Below are 23037 nucleotides of genomic sequence, written 5' to 3'. Positions count from 1 at the left end.
ACAATCAAAGTGTCAATTTACCACCCATTACATGTCAAGTGTAACCAGTAACAGGATGTTCTAGCTACAGATCTATGAAACTGACTTGGATGTAGGTCAAAAGACCATAAAATCTCCCTTGCTAAATAGGTTAAATGATTACATTAGTATTTCTCTTCAGATGTTATTTTTAACTCATTTGAAACTATTTGCAGATAGAAATAGAGCTATCTTGAATGCTGATCACAATACGAAATATATAGAATTCACAGAATACACAAAATTATTGATGATATAACATTCAACAATCAGGGTGCTATGAATTTTACATTAAAATTTAATTATGTAGTAAAAAATAGAGTTGTTATAGCTAGAAAAAAATATTTTCAGAGGCAGCAGATACCCTTGATGGAAACGGACAGTCCTACATAGGAAGAAAATCCAGGAAGTATGCAAAGTAGACACCAGGATACTAGGCATATATAATTTAATCATAGATCACACAATATGACATAAAAACAGCAGTTGACTAGAATAATTATAATCTGCAACACGTGAAAACAGTTTAGAAAATGGATTAAGGTCATACTCTCTGACAGTAGGCTTCTTGGAAATACAGATGTAGAATCAGACAGATTTGTGTCATCTGTGCTACCTTTCCTTGTCATCAGATTAACTTGAACCAATAGCTTGGTATGGATTCAAGCATAGACGTGTTGTTGATTAATTAACTAAGTCTTGTCTAGTGAGACTGTTAACCTCATAGAGCCACGAATAACTAACTATTGATTGATATTTTGGTATTTTAGATGCAAAAGCACATTCTTCCTAATAACTGGAAATACAGCTTAAGACTATTTTGTGGGACAGACCTGTGATTGTCTGAAATGGTAACTTGTTAGATATAATTCTCCTCATTAGTGACAAATGTGCATTTACACATCAGAGACTAGAATTTTAGAGATTAATCCTAGTGGAATTTTCAGGGAAATCTTGTCCAACTATATTTATGAAAGCAAGAATATGTTCAGTTATTTTTTTGTTCAGTTGGGTCTATTGACTGGCTTAAGCCGAGACTTTCTCCTTTTTCAGTCATGTAGTTACAAAAACTGTACATTACAAACAGTGTAGAAACAAGCTGAAAAGAATGTGCCACACATCCTGGGTAATCATCTAAATGCAGTTAAATTTACAGATACAAAAGAAAATACAGCCTACTCCCTTACAGTGCACAGTTATTGTTAGATACAATGTATCGCTAGTAAATGGTCATGGTCACCAACTCTAGTTGTCTCCAGCAGAGAGAATGAGAGCAAGATCCGTTCGGTACAGCTTCCCCCCATCTGATAAAGCCATTATGCTTTTCTTGTATGTTGGAATATTATTAATATCCAGATCCTGTATAGAATATAGATAGCATTGTTATCCAGCTAAATATGGAAGTTAATTAACCACTGTCAAGTGATAAAATGTAGGATGAAAACTTCTTGTTACATCAATCCATTAAGAGGTAGATTAAATTCTTCCACAAATATGAAAAATCGCAAGGTTGTTTAAAAATCTATTTATCACAGTTACACAGTTTTAGGCCAGTACCAAATCAGGTTAAGAATTGAATTCTACTTCTGCCGCTCTATAAATCTTTAAAGTAGATTTCCAAAAACGGATGTGTGGTGCTTCTAGATGGATCCTTATAGTCTGCTTAAAAAGTGAGTGGCATGGTAACTAGATTACCTGTTTATTCTTCTCACACAGATCCTTCAGTAAAGCATCCAATTCGTTTTCATCTATGTATCCATTGCCATCCTGAGGGAGCAGAAATAAACCAGTATACAACCCACTGCACAGTAACAGGGGGTGTAAGAAAACGGAAATAACTGATTCTTCACAAAGTCTCCCTACTGCATACTTGGCAGATATTCCAACATCTTAATGTCAGACCCTCCAAATTCTTTATTGCTCCAAAGGTCCAAAATACATGTGAATTGCCTCTCATGCAACAACCTTACATTTAAAATATACTTTGAACTTTTTGAAGTACTTTTACATATAACATCTCACTTTATGTTAACAGTATCCCTTCCTGTTGAAGTTATTAGGTTGTCGTTAAGTATGTTCACGTGAATATGGACTCTGAGGCCTGGGGAAGCTGTGTGACTAGGCTGATATCACACCAGGTAGTGGCAGAGCTGTGCCAGAGCCCACAGAGGAGTGATTTGACCCAGGAGTAGGGAAATTAGGAAAAAATAAAGGATGGTAACTACTGACATCACAAACAGCCTTACCTCATATACATGATGTTACCATCTATTATATGGGGAGGATTCTCCTGGATATTTTCAACTAACTTAACCCTCATCCCACCCTGGAAAGTGATCTCCTGTTTACAAATGAGGAAACTGAGGGTTAGAGGAGTTTGGTATCTTATTCAAAGCCTCAAAATAGATCAATTGTAGCATGGGCCTTGAATCAAGAATCACCTAATTGGGAATACCATATGACAAGATACTATGACAAGCGTAAATTGGCTGAGTAATTTTAATCGCTCATGTTTCTTGTAATATGGACCTTGAGTTTTATTTAGGGTTTCTTCCCTGTGAGCATTTTCTAAATTCTTCTAAATAACCAAATTATAGATAAGAAAAAACTTTTACCTGATCGTATAACTCAAAAGCTTTATTGAACTCTTTCCCACACATTTTGACTCCCTGGATGATAGAGAAGGGAGCAAAGGTTAAAGTGTTACTATTCTATTTCAGTGTATTTCCCTTGGCAAATCTCCCACAGTCTAACTTTGCAAGGAAAATATTGTTTATGGTAGGGAAAAGAGAAATACCTGAAATTTAAGAAGAAAATTCTCCTGTACAGGTAGTAACCTTTTGAGAGAGAAATAATAATAGATTAGATTTTTTGGATAAGGATCAATTCATTATAACACCTATGTACTTTTTTTTTCTTTTAAAAAAATGTTCTATTTATTTATTTGACAGAGAGAGATCACAAATAGGCAGAGAGGCAGGCAGAGTGAGAGGGAGGAAGCAGGCTCCCCGCTGAGCAGAGAGCCCGATGCGGGACTCGATCCCAGGACCTTGAGACCATGACCCGAGCTGAAGGCAGAGGCTTAACCCACTGAGCCACCCAAGTGCTCCATCTGTCTACTTCTTAAACTCACCTGGCCATCTCAGTTAATTCCAGCTTCCCATCATTATTTGAATCAAATAATTTCAGCTGAAAGACAGAAGGTTATTATTGTAACCACTGAAGAATGATTTATTATAGGAAAGAGAAGAAAATTCAAAATAAAGTATTTGGAGTTATCAATTACTCATATAGACTGTAAAATTCTAGAAACTAGCTTTTATTAAACTTCTAGTGCAAATTTTCAGTTCTATAAGTTGGGTCAATTGCCAAAGTTTATCAGGATAATATAGAATAGTCAAGGTAATAAAGATCTTAGCTAGATTATGGAATACCGTAATTTATTTTTCTTGCAATTATGTGTATGTGTTAAGATGTGGGAGAGTTGGTGTCTGGCAGTGTAAAGTATATTCTAAAACTTTCCAAACAATAATATGAAAATAAATATTGGTCTCCCTCCTTTATAGCATAAATCATAAAGAGAAGCAACAGGCAGATAGTATGAATAAATTCTTAAGAGAACAGAATTTTTGACTAATTTTCAATTATTTTCCTTGGATAGTAGATACCTCCTCACCATACTTAAATTCACATCATACACCAAGACCCATTCAGATATAAATACACTCATACTCTTATTCAGGAAGCATGAATGTTTTTAGAAAGTAGCAACTATTGTACATGGAGGGCCTATAGACGAGATATATTAAAATAAATATATAGTTTACATGCTACATGCTATTATATATAAATATAAAGTTTACATGCTACATATGTGAAAAAGCAACATTATTTTTGTTTTTTCAAAAAATGTGATCAGGTCATAATGGTTATAGGTTTAGTGAAGTCTCTTTAAGGAGAAAAAGAACAGTCTCTGGTTTGAAATGTTCTAAGAATGCTTTGTAGGAGGCAGATTTTTTCAGAGTCTGATACTGACACATTTTATAAATTGTTGACCATAAGTTCTGATATCACCAAACTGTCTACCAAGACACTGGACACCTGAGCACACAATTTAGTGTCCATAGGGGACTATTTCCCTACATATATATTTAAATCTTAATTAGTACTTGATTAATTTGCCTCTCAGATTTGAACTGGTTTATGACATTGAATCAGATATGCCAGGCCAGTCCAACAGGGGGAAAACTCCCATCTGAGTAGTTTTTAAAAGACTGCTTCAAATTTCTACCTGAAAGGAGTTCTTACTTTAAATAGACATCCCATAAGACTGGCACAAAACAGAAAATTGATAAATGTAGGTTATTGTCCATTTCCCATAAGCTATTCAGAGCTTAGATGTCCCCACTGTGACACATTCATATGCTAGTGCTATGGATTAAAGAAGATGCTTTCTTGCAATGAAAAATTTTTAATTTGAAATTAAAGATTAGTCCCGCTTTATAATATCATTCTATAGTGAATAAGACAATAGTAAAGTTCTAGTGTTTTTTTTTCCCCCTCTGCATAAAAGTAGACTCCCAGTTTGAAAGTAAACCTCATAACTGAGGTTTATAATCAAGACTTGTATAAGATGACTTCCCAGGGTAACTAAAAAGCCTAATTCCTTTATCAATCTAATAGAACATAATTTTTATAATATGCACTATTGTGGGGGTATTTATGTAAATCTGTAAGGTAAGAATTCACTGTTCCTTTACAGTACTTAAAGCATGTATAAATATATGTACTGATTTGGACAATTTTAAAAATTTTGCCTGAATTTCAAAAATTATAATGTTGCCAAAATACTGATCCACAGCTGAATCAGTTTGGCAAAGACTTTTCCTCATAGTTCTAATGCTATGCATCAAATGAGGAAACTACCTACTTGAAATTGATGAACTTCATGGGCATTGGATTATTCTATCCAGAACTTCATAAATTTGTTCATTCCTAAAACATTAAGGGTCTATGTGTGAAGCAGTTTCCTTAGCTCATTATCAACGTTTTATAAGATATCTTGGTTACACTATTTATCATAGCATCAGGCTCAGGATACATTTGGAACTTCTCAAGCAAGCACCAAGACCATATTCTAAAATACCCATTTTTTTTTAGTCACCCAAAGAATAAAGTAGTTGTAAGTTCTGTTTAAACTCTTACAAAATTAATGATTTTGTGGGTCATGATAAAAACAAATTCAGAACCTTCAAAAAATGTTTTTAGTTATCTAATTTATGTATCTACAATGTAACTTACATGTGTATAAATTATATAATTACACTGGCTTTGTAAGAAAAATGATATATTTTTTTAAGATTTTATTTATTTATTTGTCAGAGAGAGAGAGAGCACAGGCAGAGTGGCAGGCAGAGTCAGAGGGAGAGGCAGGCTCCCTGCGGGGCAAGGAGCCCAATGTGGGACTCGATCCCAGGACGCTGGGATCATGACCTGAGCCGAAGGCAGCTGCTTAACCAACTGAGCCACCCAGGCATCCCAGAAAAATGATCTTTTGATAGATATAAATTACCTCCACAAGAAAGGAAATGCTCATGTGTTGAGCCTTAAACCAATGATGACAGCACTCACTTGGCCTTACTTTTCAAGGGAAATGATACCTAAACGCATGTGATGCCCACATGGTTTATTTATCTCATCCTCCATAGCCTTGAGAATTAATAAGAACACAGTAATACTTCATAGGTTCTTGGCTACTATCTCTCCAAGATCAGTCTTACCATTAGGTCTGTATATTCAGCTAGCTTTGTATCATCAACAGTCTTGTTTGCTTTTTCCAGCAGGTCCTTTAGAAAGTTCTGTTAAGAAAAAGAACACTCAGGTAAGTGTCATAAATAACCTATAATCCATTTCCATTTCAGCCTGCCTTGAAATGGAATGTCCTGAGAATGCAAAGAAAGCCTCCTTTGGAGGATAGAACTGGGTGAGGAGAGGACCTCGGAAGGGAGATTATGGCACTCGGTTCACTTGGCATTCCAGCCACGATGCTGCCTCTGACAGGTAAGATATATGCATTTTACTGAGACCTGATCTGTTGTGGTCTGTGTTGCACTGCTTTTATGACTTCAATTAAATGTGTATCTGGATTGTACACTGTGTAGGAATCTGAGTACAAGCTTGTATACCAGCCAGCCCAATGGGTGCATTTCTACATAATGATATCTTCATAAAAGCTCATATGGCTTTCCTGTAAGAAAGCCCCCTTTTCTGCCATTGTAACAAGAGTGAAAATTATTAGCAAGCCAGATGTAGAGCTACCTATCATTTGAAGTGCATTTTCTGTGCTCACAAACTGTGAGGTTTATATAGATTGTAGGAAGCTTGTTTCTCTGAAGGGCCAGTCACGTAGCTTTTGGGCTGGATGCAGTCTCAAACACCTTGGTTAGAAAGCTTCAACTGGCTGTTCAGTCAAAGACAGTTGGCCACAGATGATGTTCTCTAATCCTTGAAGGGTATGTGAATCACATTAAAATAGAGATTATTGTGGGAAGGATGAAAAAAGATCATTATTAATTTGACAGTTGGAGGTTAGGAGGGAGTTAAGTTTTTTTAAACAGAAATAAATCAAAAGTTTTCTAAAAACCACATAAATGACAGTGTGAACACTTAGGCATATAATATTCATTTTGTCTAGAGCTGTCCATTTACGACTCCTTTATTTTTTTTCCAAAAATGAATTAATGCAGTTATGGAAAACTAAGCAGGTACTGTGTTTGGATATATTGAAGGATTGGGTTTCTTTGGTTCTGCAGTGGTTTATCTTCTTCCCAAATGTATGAATTCTGCTGGGCTGGTTTAACTTTATTCTTTTTGAGGAAGGAGACCTTTTTCTTGGTTTGATTAAATGCATTTTCTTTTCAAGCATTCCATTTCAAATCCAAAGTGAAGCATGGAAAATTCAAAGTTATGTGTTGGGGGTGAATTTTATTTTTGAGCCTTAGGAGTCTTTTGTCAGAGATTAATTGGGTTAAAAAGCTTCATCAGAGACTAAAATGGTGGTCACAAAAATAGCCTGGGAGAAACCTGGGGCCGCTGAGATTCAAAGTCGTGTCTGAGAGCAAGTGATGTTTTACTCTATTATGGATCTTAAAATTAGCTTTCTTGAAAGATCCATTAAAAAAGAATACCAACTTATCTTCAAAATTCCCCAGAGAGGAGGACTTCTATTTAGAATCTCTTTCTGAGAATAAAATGTAGAACAAAGAAGGTCAGTATTAGAAATGAGCTAAGGTTTTCATGGTGAATTTGAAATGATTTTTAAAAGATTGGTTTTTTTTTGTCCTATAGAATAAAGACACAATAGCTTAACTGTTACCTCATGAGCTCTAGGTTGTTGTGCTGCAAGTCTGTATAAAACATATTGTTTTCATGTTAGAAATGTTTATATTTCCAAGAGGCTGCTGTTGACTGTGTTTGAGCAATTTTACAGTGGTGCAAATGTCCTAGTTCCATCTCCAAAATTGTCTGTGACTCAAGCCACGTTAAACCATGAGAAGGAAACTGAATTTGATATTCCTATTTCCACACTTGACAAGAATCATTATCAGATAGTCTAGATTCTTTCATGAGCAGCTAGGTAAATTTGAAAAATTGACTCTCTCTAAATTTCTGTCTCTCTGTATAATGGAAATGATAATACATGCCTTGCAGGTTTTCTGAGAGGATTAAATCTTAAAATACATTTCAAGTACCTAATACTATACCTGCCACATAAGTATATTAATTTGCCTCCTGTTTAGTTACTCTCTATCCCGGAGACTGATAAAATAGGGTCTCTGGACTGAGAAATCTTGGGGTCAGTTTAAGGAAATGACAGAAAGAATGTAGCCATACTTCTGAAAGACTACTAAATTATTGAGTTAATGAGTAATACAATGTATTGTGCCATGTGTATTTCACAAAATCTTTCATATACAGAATTTCACTCGAGCTTCACAGTAAATCGGAGTGAAAGGTATTATTATCCCCATTTAAAAGAAGAAAAAAGTATCAATAACTTGATTTTAGATCTCTTTGGCTTCTCCTTCATATCTTTTCCTCCCCCACCAGCTCTTCTGTACACCTGGGGGAGATGAACTGACAAATTCAGTTTCAAAGTTATAATTTTTCAGAAGTTTGATTATAGTAGGACTTTGTTGTTGTTCTTGTTGAGAGGCAGGGGGTTTTATGGAATGGGTAGGGAACCTGGAGGCAGAGGAGTTTGGGTTTAAACATTGCAACCCAGCATCGTCTTTCTGTGTGGCCTCACTGTATCACTAAACTCTTAATCTTTTTCCTCATGAAGGTAGTAGTGATTTCTGAACTCACATGAAGATTAGATAAAATAATGTGCAACAATTGTTTCCTTGTCTTTCTCTTGAGAGAGAAATCTGTTTATATTCGTTTAATTTATAAAATAAAATGGCAAATTTCAATGAAAAGGAGCATTTGGCCTAGAATATTATTGTTCTATCTGTCTATCTAGTATAACAATTTGTTTATATCACAGAAAATGCTAATTTTTTTGCATTCCTGAATAGAATTTGAAGAAGTACTTGATGTCTCTTTTTTAATCTGGTACTTCATTAACGATGTGGAAGAGTGGGTGAAAATGTGCCATTGCTCAATGTAAGTTTCTTTTGTGGGAAGTTTTTTAAAAAGTTCCTAATTAAAAGAGTTCATAATTCTATTCAAGAGGAAAAAAACAACAGGTTTTTATTTGCTTACCTTAAGTTCCTCAGTTTCTATGAAGCCACTGTGATCAGTATCATATTTTCTCCATGTCTGTAATAATTTTGGATAAGGAAAACCAAATAGATTAAAAAATACACAACAATTTTCCTACACTAAGTAACTTTCTGAAGACCTCACTCATGGGCAGAGCTCTATTTTACCTTCATGAATTCCTCACAGGACTTAAGCTGCTGGCATCGGAAGAGCAGCAGGAAGTTCTCTTCTGTGGGTAATACATGAGCCAACTGAAAAAGATTGAAAAAGTTGTAAGGGAAGCAACCCTTATCATTACTTCCTGCTCAGTTTTCTTGAATATATTAGAAGAAGTTTTATTGCCTAGAAAACCAGGAGAGGAAAAACGCTAGGACTGACCTTCCCTTTTTAATAGTTTGTTCCCACAGAGAAGCATTGTCTTCTCTAATGCGTGGGTGTCCCTGAGTGACAGGGCTGCCTGGTCTGTGAGGTGGCTGCAGCAGGTGTGTTCAGAAAGCTCAGATAACACAGGTCTGACCATTCCTTATCTGCTGGACATCCAAGTAGATTCATCCCGGTGGCTTGAAGCCTTCATCTCTTCCGTGCCACAGAGCACTGCTGCTCTTTTCAGGGTGCACAGAATGTGGTATGTGTAGAGATATACATGACACGGAGAGGCAAAGAAAGTATGAAAAATGCAAATGGAGGGTAAAGGAAGGAAGGAAAAAAAATGCATCCCTAGATCTGAGGAGAAAGCCCAAGAGATGCAGGGAAGATAAACTGAAGACAGGGGCGCCTAGGTGACTCAGCTGGTTAAAAGTCTACCTTCAGCTCAGGTCATGATCCCAGAGTCCTGGGATCACACCAGTGTCAGGCTCCCTGTTCAGTGGGGAGTCTGTTTCTCCCTCTTCCTTTCCCTCTACCCCCACCCCAATAAATAAATAAAATATATATATTTTTTTAAAAGGATAAACTGAAGACTATTGTAAGGCAGTGGAAAGAGAGGGGGAAAAACCATTCACAATGAAGAGTGAAAATGGAATAGTAACAGGAAGAAATAGTTCTCACATTGTTGGTTTTAGCTAAGAGGATATCCACTTCAGATCCAGGGCTTGGGTTTAAGACCCTATTTATGACCCTATGACCTGTCTCCTTAGATCTCTTTAGAACCCTCTTCCTCCTCCTCTTTTTTTTTTTTTTTTTTTTAAAAGGGTTCCAGATCCCATTTTAAGATGACTGTAATCTGTTATGTGTAGGAGGGAGGGAGCTGGATTGATGGCCTCACTGCGGGCCTGGGTTCTATTCCTGGCTCAGCTGCTAATTAGCTGTGGTCCCCAGCAACTCCCTCAGCCACTTCTGGAACTTAGTACCTTCATCACTAAAATAAGGAGTTATGAAGTAGAAACCAATGTCTCTTAAATGTACTGGGTTCAAAATGATTTTGAGACTTTGTTAGAATCACTACATCTTCACCATTAAAGAATGAAAGTACACATACAATGTTTCACCTAATTTCCTTGAAGTTCAGGCATGGACCCTCATCCCTGGACTTTAGACCAAGCACCTTTGGTATGGATATACCTCAAGTTCAGTATCTGTTCCAAAATTTCTACCAAATTATAGGAAAATCTATCTCCTCATGTCCCTTTAAAAAAAATTTCATCCATTTAGGTATATTAAAGCTTTTTAATATAAAATGTATCTTTTCAAATTTATGTGTTTTTATGTCTTTAAAATAATACCTCAAATTAGATCCATTCAGCTTATGAAACTGAGGAACGGAGCCATATATCTTATTAGAATGTCAATATGACTCCTCAGAAGACCTTTTCTTATTTTGAAACAAAGGTCACTAGTATAGTTGTTCATTTACATAAGCATTCATTTTGGAAATAGGAAATAGCTAATGCCAATTCTTTTAGTTATTGGTATGTAACTTGTCAGATACCACTTTGTAAGGTGTTGTTGGCCCATCCATTTCTGGAGGGCAGGGACCATGCTTTGTCTGAATCTCCTATATGCCTAGGGTGGTCCTCAGTGCATTATATGCCTGACCTAAATGCTAGGCATTGGTTGATAATTTTACTTCATTAAAAATACCTACTTAACATGATTTGTAGTATTTGTTTTTACTATCTTCATTGCAATTTTCTATATTGCTTGAATTTTAATAGCTGTGTTTTCAACGAAATCTAACTTTTCTTTAAAAAATTACACACAGAGGGCGCCTGGGTGACTCAGTGGGTTAAGCCGCTGCCTTTGGCTCAGGTCATGATCTCAGGGTCCTAGGATCGAGTCCCGCATCAGGCTCCCTGGAGCCTGCTTCCCTCTATCTCTCTCTCTCTGCCTGCCTCTCCGTCTACTTGTGATCTCTCTCGTTCAATTAAATAAATAAATAAAATCTTAAAAAAAAAATTACACACAGAAAAAAAAAGAATGAACTAGTAAGTAATTACTAAGTGTAAAATAAGGGAAAATTTAACCATCTTTGTCTCAAAAATTAAAGTTCATATAACTGGCATAAAATTTAGAGGTCTCTAGAATGTCAAATATAGAGATGGTAAAATTGTTCTGCATATATAGTAAAAATGTGTATTTTTTTTCCCATGTCATTTTGGGACATGTTTCATTTCTTTTAAAACATTACAAACTATATTTACATGCACATTTTGAATCTGTAAGTTTGAACTGTTAATGTTAAACTGAATATACAGCCATCCCATTTTAACCATTAGAAAAGCATCTCAAATATGTAAAAGATTATAATAAAACAAGCTAACCATTAAAAGAGAAACAATGAATATGTGTGGATAGGATGTAACTATAGTGAACATAAATCATCTTTTTAAAGGTGTGTTTCACCTTTGGTCCTTCTGTTGATGCTTCCATCAATATACTGGGAGTCAAAGTTCAAATATCAGAGCTGGGTGCAATAACTCTCCAGCACTAGTGTCTTAGAGCATTTCTACAAATAGGAGAGGTCTTTTATTGAAGATGTCAAGTAAGGTGGCTTTATTCTCAGATTTGTTAAGTCCCTGCTGTCCATGGAAATATTCAGTATTGCCTGATCCAAGGTTACTGGTAATTTCTTAATCCTTGGGCTGCCTCACTGTTCTTTTATGAACTCACAAAACTTCGTTAAGGTTTGGAAAAGAGGGAAGAATATCAAGGCAATAATTAGAAGGCAGATGATAGTAACCAGAATTCCTCAGCTTCAGGTGTAAGCACTGGTATCTGTCACTCAGAGTGGGGAAGTAAAATTTGCCGGTCTCTCCTAGATACATAAAAACTACACACATCTTGAGGATAGGGTCTGCGTCTTATTACTGTTTCTTTGCCCAGCACCTGTAAAAATGTCAGTAAATACCTTACTGAATTTATGAAAGAAGGCAATGGTATATGGCCTAGGGTCCCCGTAAACTGTAGCTAAAGTTCCTTTGGAGAGAATTCAAATAACTTATTACTGAATTGTGGGTAGATTTGGGGTGGATATTGTGATCCTCTACTCAGAGGTTCCTTTAAAAGGTGCTGGGAGTGTTACTTTGGGAGAGCCTCTGGGGTGCCTTTGGGAGATTATCTAGGCTGAAGAGCACTGCCTTCCCAAGGATACTGTCTGGGGGCCATTGCAGCTTTCAAGTCCGCTGTAGGGTCGACTGAAGCCTCTACTATATAGTCCGAGACTATATCATGGACCACTGTCTCCCTCTGCCCAGTCCTCTCTTTTTATTTCCCCTCAACAGGTATTGGTCCTAAGAGCACCCCCCAATAAATTTACTTATTGCTCATTTTTGGCTTAGATCTGCTTCCCAGGGAACTGAACATGTCACAGGGTTTTTACACTTTTGTTCTATTCCTAGGCATAATGTAGAACCCTCTTCTTATGTCTTAGAGCAGGCTGAAATTCTTTGCTGTAGCTCACAGAGCTATGTTTCAGAACCTACTAGGCACTGGGCTAGATACTGGGGATTCATAGTCACTGTGGGTAAGAACCTTCTAGAGAAGCAGATAATTTCAAACATTATTTCCCACAATTTCAAAAAAGGAGATGTAGTGATAAATTTCAATATTAGTTACAAAGAGAGCACACACAATGGGCAATTTTACTAAAAGCATAAGTGACTGAGCTACGTAAGTCAAAGCACACATGAAGCATAATTCTTAAAGACATTGGTGGTGCATGTTAACCTCCTTCAACACATATTAACAGAGCATTCACTTCTTTCATTTGGAAACCAGAGAAGTATTCTTCCTAGGCAATTAAGTGATTCCAAGAAATTGGGAAAGCAAATAATCTTACATAAATTTAAGGCCAGTTGAGTTTAACAATTTTAATATGAAAAATTATATAAGAAGTTGTTAAAAGTTTTGGTTTTCAGAAGAATGGTGTAGATTTTCAGTTTTTTAAAAAATAATGATAGCAACTACTACAGTGTGCCAGGTTGATGTATTTGTTTGATGTTTCTCACATTTGATGTTGGTACTTATATACTATCCCTCTTTACAAAGAAATAGGTAGAGAGGATAAATGAATTGCTATCATTTAGTGTGAACCAGATTTGAAAAATCCGACCATCTGACTTTCTTGACTTTTGAAGCCTTTGGACCATCTGACTTTCTTGACTTTTGAAGCCTTTGTCTTTAACCATCATGCTCTATTAAAATCTCCAATCAAAAACCTTTTCCTCATTATTGAAAATTATTTATCTGGAGGGAAGTTTTTAATCTGATTTTACTGTTCATAATTTCCCCAAATTCTGAGGTGAAAAAGTAGTCTGCTATGAAAAATTACATTCACTATAGCTAAACTTACATGCTCAAATCCTACTGTGGAAGAAAAGAGGGAAAATAGTGTCTGCCTCCCTGGGAGAGATGTTACAGTTTTAGGATTAAAATAGCTTTTAGATCTATTTTTTTTTTTCAGTGTTATGTACTGACCTGGACAAATACAAAAAAAAAAAAATTGAAGAGGATGGTAGTTTCCCACACGTTGCCCAAGGGATTAAGTGAAAAACTTAGAGTTGATATCCTACTAAGGGAGATATCTGTACTTACTAGAAATTTCTTTTCTGGCACTTATATTATCTGCTGAATCATTCAGTCTTCCTTTCTAATTATTTTAACCAGCCTTCCCTGCAATAAAGCTATTAGCCTGAATAAATTTAGAACATTTTTCGACTGTCATGGTGTTTGTTAAAGTATCTCAAAATTTCAGTGCTCCTGTTTTGAGTTCATATTAACAACCTCTTTATAACTGTATTTATGTGAATTTTAAAATCTAAAGACATGAAATTTTAAAAGTTCAGAAGAACGACATCTATATACTACCCTTCATTTTACGTATTTCTGGATCTCAAAAGCAAGTTATTTGCAGGGTCAGTCCATTTCAGGATAGAACTCTGAAAATTAATCACTACATTTTTCTGATCTTTTGAACAACACATTTCAATTAAAGTCAAATCACTTTAGCTCATTTCCATAGGAAAGCAGACTACCACATGAATATCATTTGGTTTGCCTTAATTAGGTTTTTGAGGATCCCATCTGTATGCCTATTAAATATATAGGAACAACTAACTTCTTCTCCCTTTGATCAATAAAGTGACATTATCTTGATGTGACTAGGTAGATTATCATAAATTTTGGAAAACATGGGGTTTCCCATTCGATCATGGCTGGCTGGAGTGTGTGTATTTGTGTCCCATGTTATATATAGGATTTCTTAGCAAGTGATATATGTTCAGTTGGGGGAAAAAAAAAGATGAACTTCATTTTATTCAACTTCCTAGTGGACACACCAGGATGTGTTATAAATTTGGGCATTCCCACTCTTCCTCTCCTCGTTTAGGACACATAATCTCTAACTTTCAATTTCTTCTTTCCAGTGATTTTCAGAACCTCTCTTTACTCTCTTCACTCCTACTTACCCACTCTAGACCTAATCAGCATGCCTATGAACTCCTGCAGTGATCCCTCTTTCTGCTCTCCCATTCTAATGTTCTCTCCAACCAATCCCCCATTCTACCCCTCCTCTTGCCTGTGGCTGATAACTCAGATTAATGAAAAGAATTCTGGAATCATGGTCAGACCTAGGCTTGCATACACCTGTTGTCACTCCCTGCCACTGGGGCCATGGACACAGCATTTAAGCTTTCTGGGTTTCAGTTTCTTCATCCTTAAAATGAGGAGTTTTGGCTAGTTTTCCCCAGGAGTCTCATCGGGCAAAAAATTCTGTGTCCTGGGATAGTTAGTTAAGTGAGACACATAAGAATTTATTTGAAAGTTTTTCTCCCTTTAAACTCTGTCTTCTTCAGCTGTTCTGCAAGTTGTGCTCAAATCACGTTTCAAATGCTTTGGCTAGATAACTCCTCTATGTTTCATGCATCCTGTTCAGCCAAGCTAAACATAAAGCCTTTCCCTAAGTAATCAACCAACTGAAGCTTGGAACTATTTTCTTTTAATGTAGAGATGCACAGGTTATATATTATTTTAAAAAAGTAGAGTAGTTTAGAGGAACATGATTGAATTCTGGCTGTTTCACCATTTCTTTCTTATTTTTTCTTTGGTCAAATTCTATTGAAGCCACAGATTCCCCAGCTATAAAATAGGTCCTTCTACTATAAATTAGACTTCCTTTATTTTGTCACAGGATCAAATGAGAGAATGCATTTTATAAATTGTATATTGTCATACAATGTAAATTTTCTTACTGTGATTACTATAAAATTTCTCAATTCTTCATTTTAGCCTCCATTAGCTTCTTTATCCTCGACTATTACCTGTCTTTACTCACACATAAAACTTTTCTATAATAGTTTATTATCTCAAACTTCTAGAGAAATTTCTTTCCTCAAACTTCTAGGACAATGCATCTGCTAGTGGCCCCCAGGCTCTCATTCAAATATGGCTTCAAATTATAATTCGTAAGTGGTGATACTCTACCCTGTATAGTAAAACCTGGATTCAAAATGGATTCATTGAGTCCTTTTAAAAGTGTGAAATGCATGTGAATTGGATCATGATTTTTTTAATACTATTGTTTAATTTACTCTCACTGAAGAAATTAAGTAAAATAAATAGCTGAGACCACTGGAGTCCTTTAAGGTAAAGTATGTTAAATATCAGATGATGGTCCTTCCTCTACTGGAATTATAAAATATGTCAAGCTTTGAAATAACCGCATCCATAATTTCACTGATTTTAGATTTTCCAATTCATTTTGAATAGATTTACCTCATCTCATTTATGGTCTTTTAAAAGTTATTTTCTTTTCTTTAATGATTTCGTATCTTGATGAGTTTACATCTATGTGAATCTGTAAGTCCCAGTACCGTTAATTTATTATTTATATTGTAATGAGTTATACAAAGGCAAAGGGGAAAGTGTATACTCCAGGGAAATGTTTTAATTACAAAGGTAATAATAGTATGTCCTTTCTTAACTCCTTTTGTAGGTAGCTGCTTAAAAATAAGCATTTCACATTGAATGACAGATGTCCTATAAGATCAATTAATTGAAAGCCAAGTTAATTCTCTGAATCGAAGGTAAATTATGACTACATGTTGTTGATGGCCAGACTACATCACAACCTAATACACTAAGAATATTATAATAATATAATTATACTTTTGGTTTGGCATATTTTAAAATATCACCTATTAATTTTTCTGGACAAAGCTGTCCACTCAATTTTTCTAATAGGTTGCAGAGATCAAGTAGCTGAGACACCAGAGCTTCAGAAAGCACAAGTAAGGAAAACAACAGCTCTTGTACAAATCTGAGAATGCTGAAGAGCTGATGCATAGTCAAAGTCTGGCTGCCTTAACTCATAAACAAAATTTGTCCTCCATAGGAATAGTCCTCATCAGAAGATAGGATTTGACACCCACAATTTTATCTTTCAGAGACTCAGAAGAAATCCTTACCTATAACACATCATAAAATATTCATTAACTTTAGTTCTTTGTTTTTACTAAGGTTAACTGCCAATCTTTAAAATAGAATTTCAGGAACCAGGATGCAGCTTTCTGCCATCGTCATAGTGATGACAAATACACAGAAAACTGTATGCTGTTAAGTAAGAAATACCAGTGAACCATGTACTTGGTAGGTGTTTTATCCAAGTGAGGCAGGGTAATGTAATGGCAAAGGTACTTTGCCAGGTGTCTGGGACCTGGGCTTCTAACTGTACAGCAGGTGTCTGGGACCTGGGCTTTTAACTGTACCGATGCCAGCAAAAAGGCACATAACCAAAGGCAAATCATTTCACCTCTCCACATTTTGGTTTCATAATGTATTATATTTAGGCTCTGGATTAGGCAAACTCTAAGGTCTCTTTCTTAGCATTTTGATTTTATCATTTTGAATAGAAGATAACATTTTACTTAGGCAAAATAAGCCTCTCCAAATCAAATCAAATCAAATCAAATATGATCTTGTCATATCCTGTCTGAGTTGGATTCAAGTATAAAATAAAGCTCATTTATTAAAAAATATATCAGAAAAATACTAAGTTCCTTACCTCTACAATTCCTATTTTTCCATCATCTCTCTGCCCATACTGATCCACGAAGGTTTTCATCTCTGGTGATAACTCCTAAAATTATATCAAAAGGTAAGAAGTTTATTTAAAAAAAACTACCAGTTATGCTTCTGATATGTTAATAACTTCTGCAAAGAAAAACTGGAATTGAAACCATTTAGAATTATGCACACTGATGAACTATTCTCATGAAAACTGAAGATATAACTGATACACAGTATTTACTGGTTTCAAATGAAAGGGTTACTATTATAATTTCTTAATTAATTACTGATTTATCTTCTTTAGTTTTGAGAATATGCTATCCTTTGAAAAGGTAGTCAGAATTACTGAGTTCATAACTGTTAGTGAATTTAAATATAATGTACTTTAAACATTGCTTCCTTCAGGAAATATTCTTGTTCCAACTAATTGCCCTATAACATTTTCCTTATTTTAACATGTTTATCCATGGGAAGTAATAATAGGTGTTTTCAGTTTGGACAAGCAAGAAATGTGAATGTTGGAGTGCCTCACATTGTCACTCTTCAATGTTTCTAGTATCTTCAGGTTCCCAAAACAGAATGGCATTTACTGATTAAATACATTGAACAACTAAATTAAAAAAAAAATTCAGATAAAAAAATGACTTTACCAATTTGTACTTTCATTAGAGAGAAACAATTTTGATGATCTTATTGAAAGCTATTGGTTATATGTTCAGGATCTTTGCCTCCCAGAATAACTTAGAGAGTAATTTTCCAGTGTTTCCATTTTTTCCTGAGATGTTTTCTCTCCCATGTATTTTAGTACAAGAAGATATATTTAAGAGGGACAAAATGAATGCTTTCATCTCATTTGAACTATTTTGTCCAATCTATTCTATTGCTTACATAATCTCTTCACATATTGACAGATTAGAGGGCTATGAACTGTAAACTAGTGATCTGAATATAGACCTAGTATTCAGGAAGTTGAATTTATACCCTTGGGTCTCCAACATAGCCCATTTTAGATAGCCCTGTTGCATCAACTGAAGCCAATTTAAAATAGGTCAGCCTTTACTAATATCCTATTCTATTCTATGTCCTTGGAAAAGTGTATTAAGGTCTCAGTTTTTATCATAACAAGATGATGGTATTATCTAGCCCATGAGTTTGCTTTAGAGATAGGTAGGTTAATATAGTTCGAGACTCATATTGAAGCTGAATATCATTACTACTAGTTATTGCAGAATTCTTTTTGAACCAAAGTAAATATTTTTAGAACTGAATTAACAAATGGTAATCAAGCAATTTAATTATAAAGTAGTCTTTGAAACAAAACTCTTCTATGGTTTAATTATAATTTGCGTTTATTAAATTTTATTACAGCAGTAAGAGAAGGAAAGAGTTCATCCCTTGGCATTAGTGGGATCTTCAGTTTAGTTTTTTGCACATACCTTAAAGTAAACAAAAACAAATTATTTGATTTTAAATCTCAAAAATCACATGTACCACTAGTTTAACTAGCAGACATGACATTTAGTTTGTGAACTTCTTGGGTGGTAATTATGTCAAAATCTAGGTTTTAAACAGTACAAAATGTAAGGACAATGATAATAAAATCAAGCTTTATAAAAATGCAAATTTAAAGACAAACTACCATGTTTAGTATAAAAGGGTAGCTTTGAAAATCTTTTGGGTTTTTATATTTCATTAACGTTATATTCAGTTGGAGTATGTGGGTGGCTCAGTAGGTTAAGCATTTGCCTTCCACTTAGGTCATGATCCCAAGGTCCTGGGGCAAAGTCCCATGGCTGACTCACTGCTCAAGGAAGCCTGCTTCCCCCTCTCCCTCTGCCAGTCCTCCTGTTTGTGCTCTCGCTCTCTCTCCCTTTCTTTCAAATAAATAAAATCTTTAAAAAAATGTTATATTCACTTATAATTAGTGAAATTTTCAAAATTTCACAGTAATAATATGACAACCCAAATAGTGCTTCCATTAATACAATGAAATTTGTTATCCTGTGGCCAGAAATGAAAAGAAACCTGGTTTTTAAGATTAGTCTTTATGTTCTACAAAAAAAGAAGAAAGGGTTTACTACAATGACGCCAGTAGTATAGTGATGATTGTCCAGTACATGAACCTCTCAGTCTAGATCTCAATTTAGATTTTAACTATCCGAAGCCTATACACATAACCCAGAAAAATACTCAGCAATCAACATATTAAGCAACTTGATATAATCTCATACCTGTGCTCAAGTCTGCTATTTTTGGATTAATACCTAATAATCAGAATTTCCAATAGTTTAAAACTGGAACCTGGGCAGTAGAAAAAGACTTTTAAATCTTTAGAACTCTAACATGAAGTTATTTGTTTACAAAACAGTACAAATATTTAAATGGGAAAAGAAAAATCTCAAAAAATATAGTTTCTAAATATCTGAATTTCTAAACTGAAAATAAATCACAATATTAAAATTCTAAAAAAATAAAAATATAATCATTTAGCTACTAGAAGTGTCTTGCAATGTTTTAATTTGAAACTGTATGGCAAGTAAGATTATTCCAAACAGATATTTTAAATGAAACAAGGAATTGTTTTTGCTTTATTAGTCAAAGATATATAGAACTATAATATTACATGAATTTATTTATGATAATATATAAGGAGGGGAGGGTGTAGAGAGAGTGTATAGAGCATTTCCTATTTTATTTGATCCTTCCAGGTTTATATAATATCAAATCTGGGTATAACAATCCTCAGAGTGTTATCTGGTTTTAAATTCATTCGGTCCATGATTTTAGAACTGATAGCTCTGTAATATATTATAATACATTTTAGAGTCCTCTGGTAGTCTTTTGAATATGTTGTACAGAGATGTGTATTACACAATTTTCAATTTAGTTAGAAAAAAAGTAACTGTGTTAGTAACATATTTATAAAATATCTATACATACATCAGTGCTTAAGGTGATTTGCTAAATTTCACATACATCTGTGTTTTTCTCTAAAGACATAAAAATTATATATAATATGTAATGTAAAATCTCTAGCCAGTAGTTAGTTAAAAGGCCAAAATCATTAAGCTCTAACTAGCCCAAATCCAACACAGTCTTCTGAAATGTAGTCTTACATAAACCCCAGTATACTAGTAAAATTCTTGTCCTATTTTCCTCTGTACAATCATCCCATCTATGTTCTAAGCCCGGGTATACTTTATTTTTATGCTGAGAACATCTTAACAGGTAAATTTAAGCCCACAGGAAGTTATTCATAATTGGTAAAAATTGTCATTTATTTAATTACCTAATGGCTTAAATCACAAATATACCTTGCTTTCAAGACCCCATTAGTTGTTTTCAATCAGAGTATAGCTTTGCTTTTTAAAAATATATGAAATTCTTAAAATTGTTTTACTTTTTACATCTCTGACTTTTGGGTTACGAACATCTTTCTTGTTAAGTTCTTGCTCATTATTATGTTACAAATTTTCCAACTTTCCCCCAGTGAGAAAGGTCAAGATAGAACATTTTCTTATCTGTCCAACCACATCAAATCTCAAAATAAGTAGCAATAAAACAAGAGATCCATAATCTGCAGATCTGTTTCCTGACCACCAAGGGGCAGAAATGTATTTCTCCGCCCCCCCCACCCCCCACTTCTCACGCAGTTAAAGAGAAGTTAAAAATTACCTTGTAGAACTCGATCGAAGACGAGGTGATCTGCTAAAAGGACTCATGCACACTCACTTTTAAGCATTATTAAAGCAAGTACAAGTACAGAATCTATATTTTAAAAGCTCTAATTTCATAGTGTAAGGTTTTTCCCTTTAGGGGATTTCTTTCTGTCCCCTTTTCATCCCCCCTCCCCCACAGTTCGGAAAGGTGCTTTTCCTCTCCTTTCTCAAGTCAATAAATCTGCATTCCCTGGAAGCCACTTGATCTCCGATGGCTCATTATGAAAACTTCAGAATATTTATGTTTTAAGGCTGAAGGTCTTTTTCCTTGGTTGCAAACTTAAACCTACCAATCCAGCTTTCTTCCGTGCTTGCTGGAGTTCCTGAATCAAGTTCTGCAGCTCCTTTCCTTCCAGGTAGCCACTTCCTGAAAAGACAAAGAGCCACCCAGGTATCAGACATGAGTTTCTTCCCCTTTCAATTTCCATAACAGCTAAAGTTCTGGCAACCTGCAAAGCTCTCTCCCCCCGTACATTAATTAACTCTGAAAGGATGCGGAAAGGGTAGCGCAGCCCTCTCCTCGCGTCAAAGTTTGGACCCCCTAAGGGAAAGAAGGATGGTACGGATGTGAAGTATAGCCAGAGAAACTTTAGGGTGTGGTGTCCCCTTACTCTGCTCCTTCTCTCTCACTCTCCCCCCCCCGCCATTAGCATTCTTGGAGAGAAAAAAAAAGTTGAAGGTTTTGGGCTAACATAGAAAAACATATAAACTTTCAAGTTGATGGTTTGAGAGGAAGCGGGAGAGACAAGATTAGGGAGGTGGGGGAAGAAGTAAAGAAACGAGGGAAAATAGGATTAGGAGGCTCAGCGGAGGGGAAAAGGATAGAAAAGGGCAGAGACAGGGGGTCTTCAAACAGTTAAAAAGAGAGGAGATAATCACCGTCTGCGTCGAAATGAAGCCAGATCTCGAAAAACTGTGAAGCTGTGATCAGGGAGGATTGCAGGTGGGATTCTGCCATTGTACAGCCGAGTGTGTGCGTGTATGAGTATGCGTGTATGTGTGTCAGTGCGAGTGTGGGGTGAGCAAAAACCTTAGGGTGTGTGTTTGTGTGTGTGTGGTGTGTGTGTGTGTGTGTGTGTGTTTGTGTGTGTGAAAGAGATCTGCGGAGGAAGACGGGGGCGGGCGCTGCCGGGAGCTGTCCTCGGTGCTGCTCTTCTCAGGCGGTCTTCCCGAGTTCTCTCCACACCCCGCACCCAGTTCTCAGTATTTATCCTGACAGCGGAGCTGGGCCACGCCTCCTCCTGCCTCCCATTCCTCATTCCCGCCTCTAGCTCGCATCAACCTTTTTCCCCTCCCAGTTTTCTCCTCTCCTCGCAGGAAAGCTTGCTGGAGCAGGAGTTTTAGAGTGTAGGAAGCAGCAGGTGGTGGGAGATCCTTAGCTCAGAGACTGAAGCCTAAAAACAGACACTCTTTCCCCCACATTCTCCTAATCCATAAACTATCTTCGTTCCTGAATAATATAGTGAAATAACATAAAGAGGTTTTGATTTTCAGATGCAAGGGGAAAGCTGATAAACAATACCACCATACAGATGGTGTGTGTGTGTGAGAGAGAGAGAGAGAGAGAGAGAAGAAAGGAGACTTCTCTGAGACATTTTGGTATTTGAACAAAGTCAGGTGAAAGTATTAGGCAAGTATTTGGCAAGTATTAGGTTACTTTGATTAATGTGTACAATTAATTTATTGCTATCAACCACTCTATTTTGTACTGGAGCGTCATCCTAGGAATGTTTCTTAAGATGGTTTAAATGAACAAGACCTGCCAACATGATGAAGTAGGATTATGTGGGTTTTTTTTTTTTTTTCAACTTGAAGTAGACTTATAACTGGAAAGTGATAAAATTATAAAATCTTAAAATGTTAGAGAAAGAAGTGATCTTAGAAATATTATGGTTTACTTCCTATGAGCTTAGAAGGAACAAGCCCAAGCAAAAAGAAACCAAGATTCTGGTCTAAGTTTATACCTAGGTGAGTTACTGACACAGCTAACACACTATTCAGGGCCTTAACACATATATCTCTTCTTTCCATG

The 23037-nt window shown here is 35.7% G+C and overlaps 1 protein-coding gene across 1 annotated transcript; it reads right to left on the bottom strand.

Moving 5' to 3' along the window:
* Window positions 1-449: 449 nt before the first annotated feature.
* Window positions 450-22208, bottom strand: CALB1 (calbindin 1). The gene is made up of 11 exons (XM_004766982.3): window positions 21885-22208; window positions 21296-21372; window positions 17282-17356; window positions 8952-9035; window positions 8785-8841; window positions 5799-5876; window positions 3152-3207; window positions 2816-2855; window positions 2634-2687; window positions 1714-1785; window positions 450-1377 (listed from the first exon to the last, which is right to left on the bottom strand). Exons 1-11 carry the CDS (start codon window positions 21961-21963, stop codon window positions 1264-1266), a joined length of 786 nt encoding a protein of 261 aa, XP_004767039.1. The 5' UTR covers window positions 21964-22208; the 3' UTR covers window positions 450-1263.
* Window positions 22209-23037: the final 829 nt, after the last annotated feature.

Source organism: Mustela putorius, unplaced genomic scaffold (assembly GCF_011764305.1).
Source record: "Mustela putorius furo isolate JIRA1106 unplaced genomic scaffold, ASM1176430v1.1 tig00003846_pilon_pilon_pilon, whole genome shotgun sequence".
Taxonomy (NCBI): Eukaryota; Metazoa; Chordata; class Mammalia; order Carnivora; family Mustelidae; genus Mustela; species Mustela putorius.
This window is presented reverse-complemented; position numbering and strand designations above follow the sequence as displayed.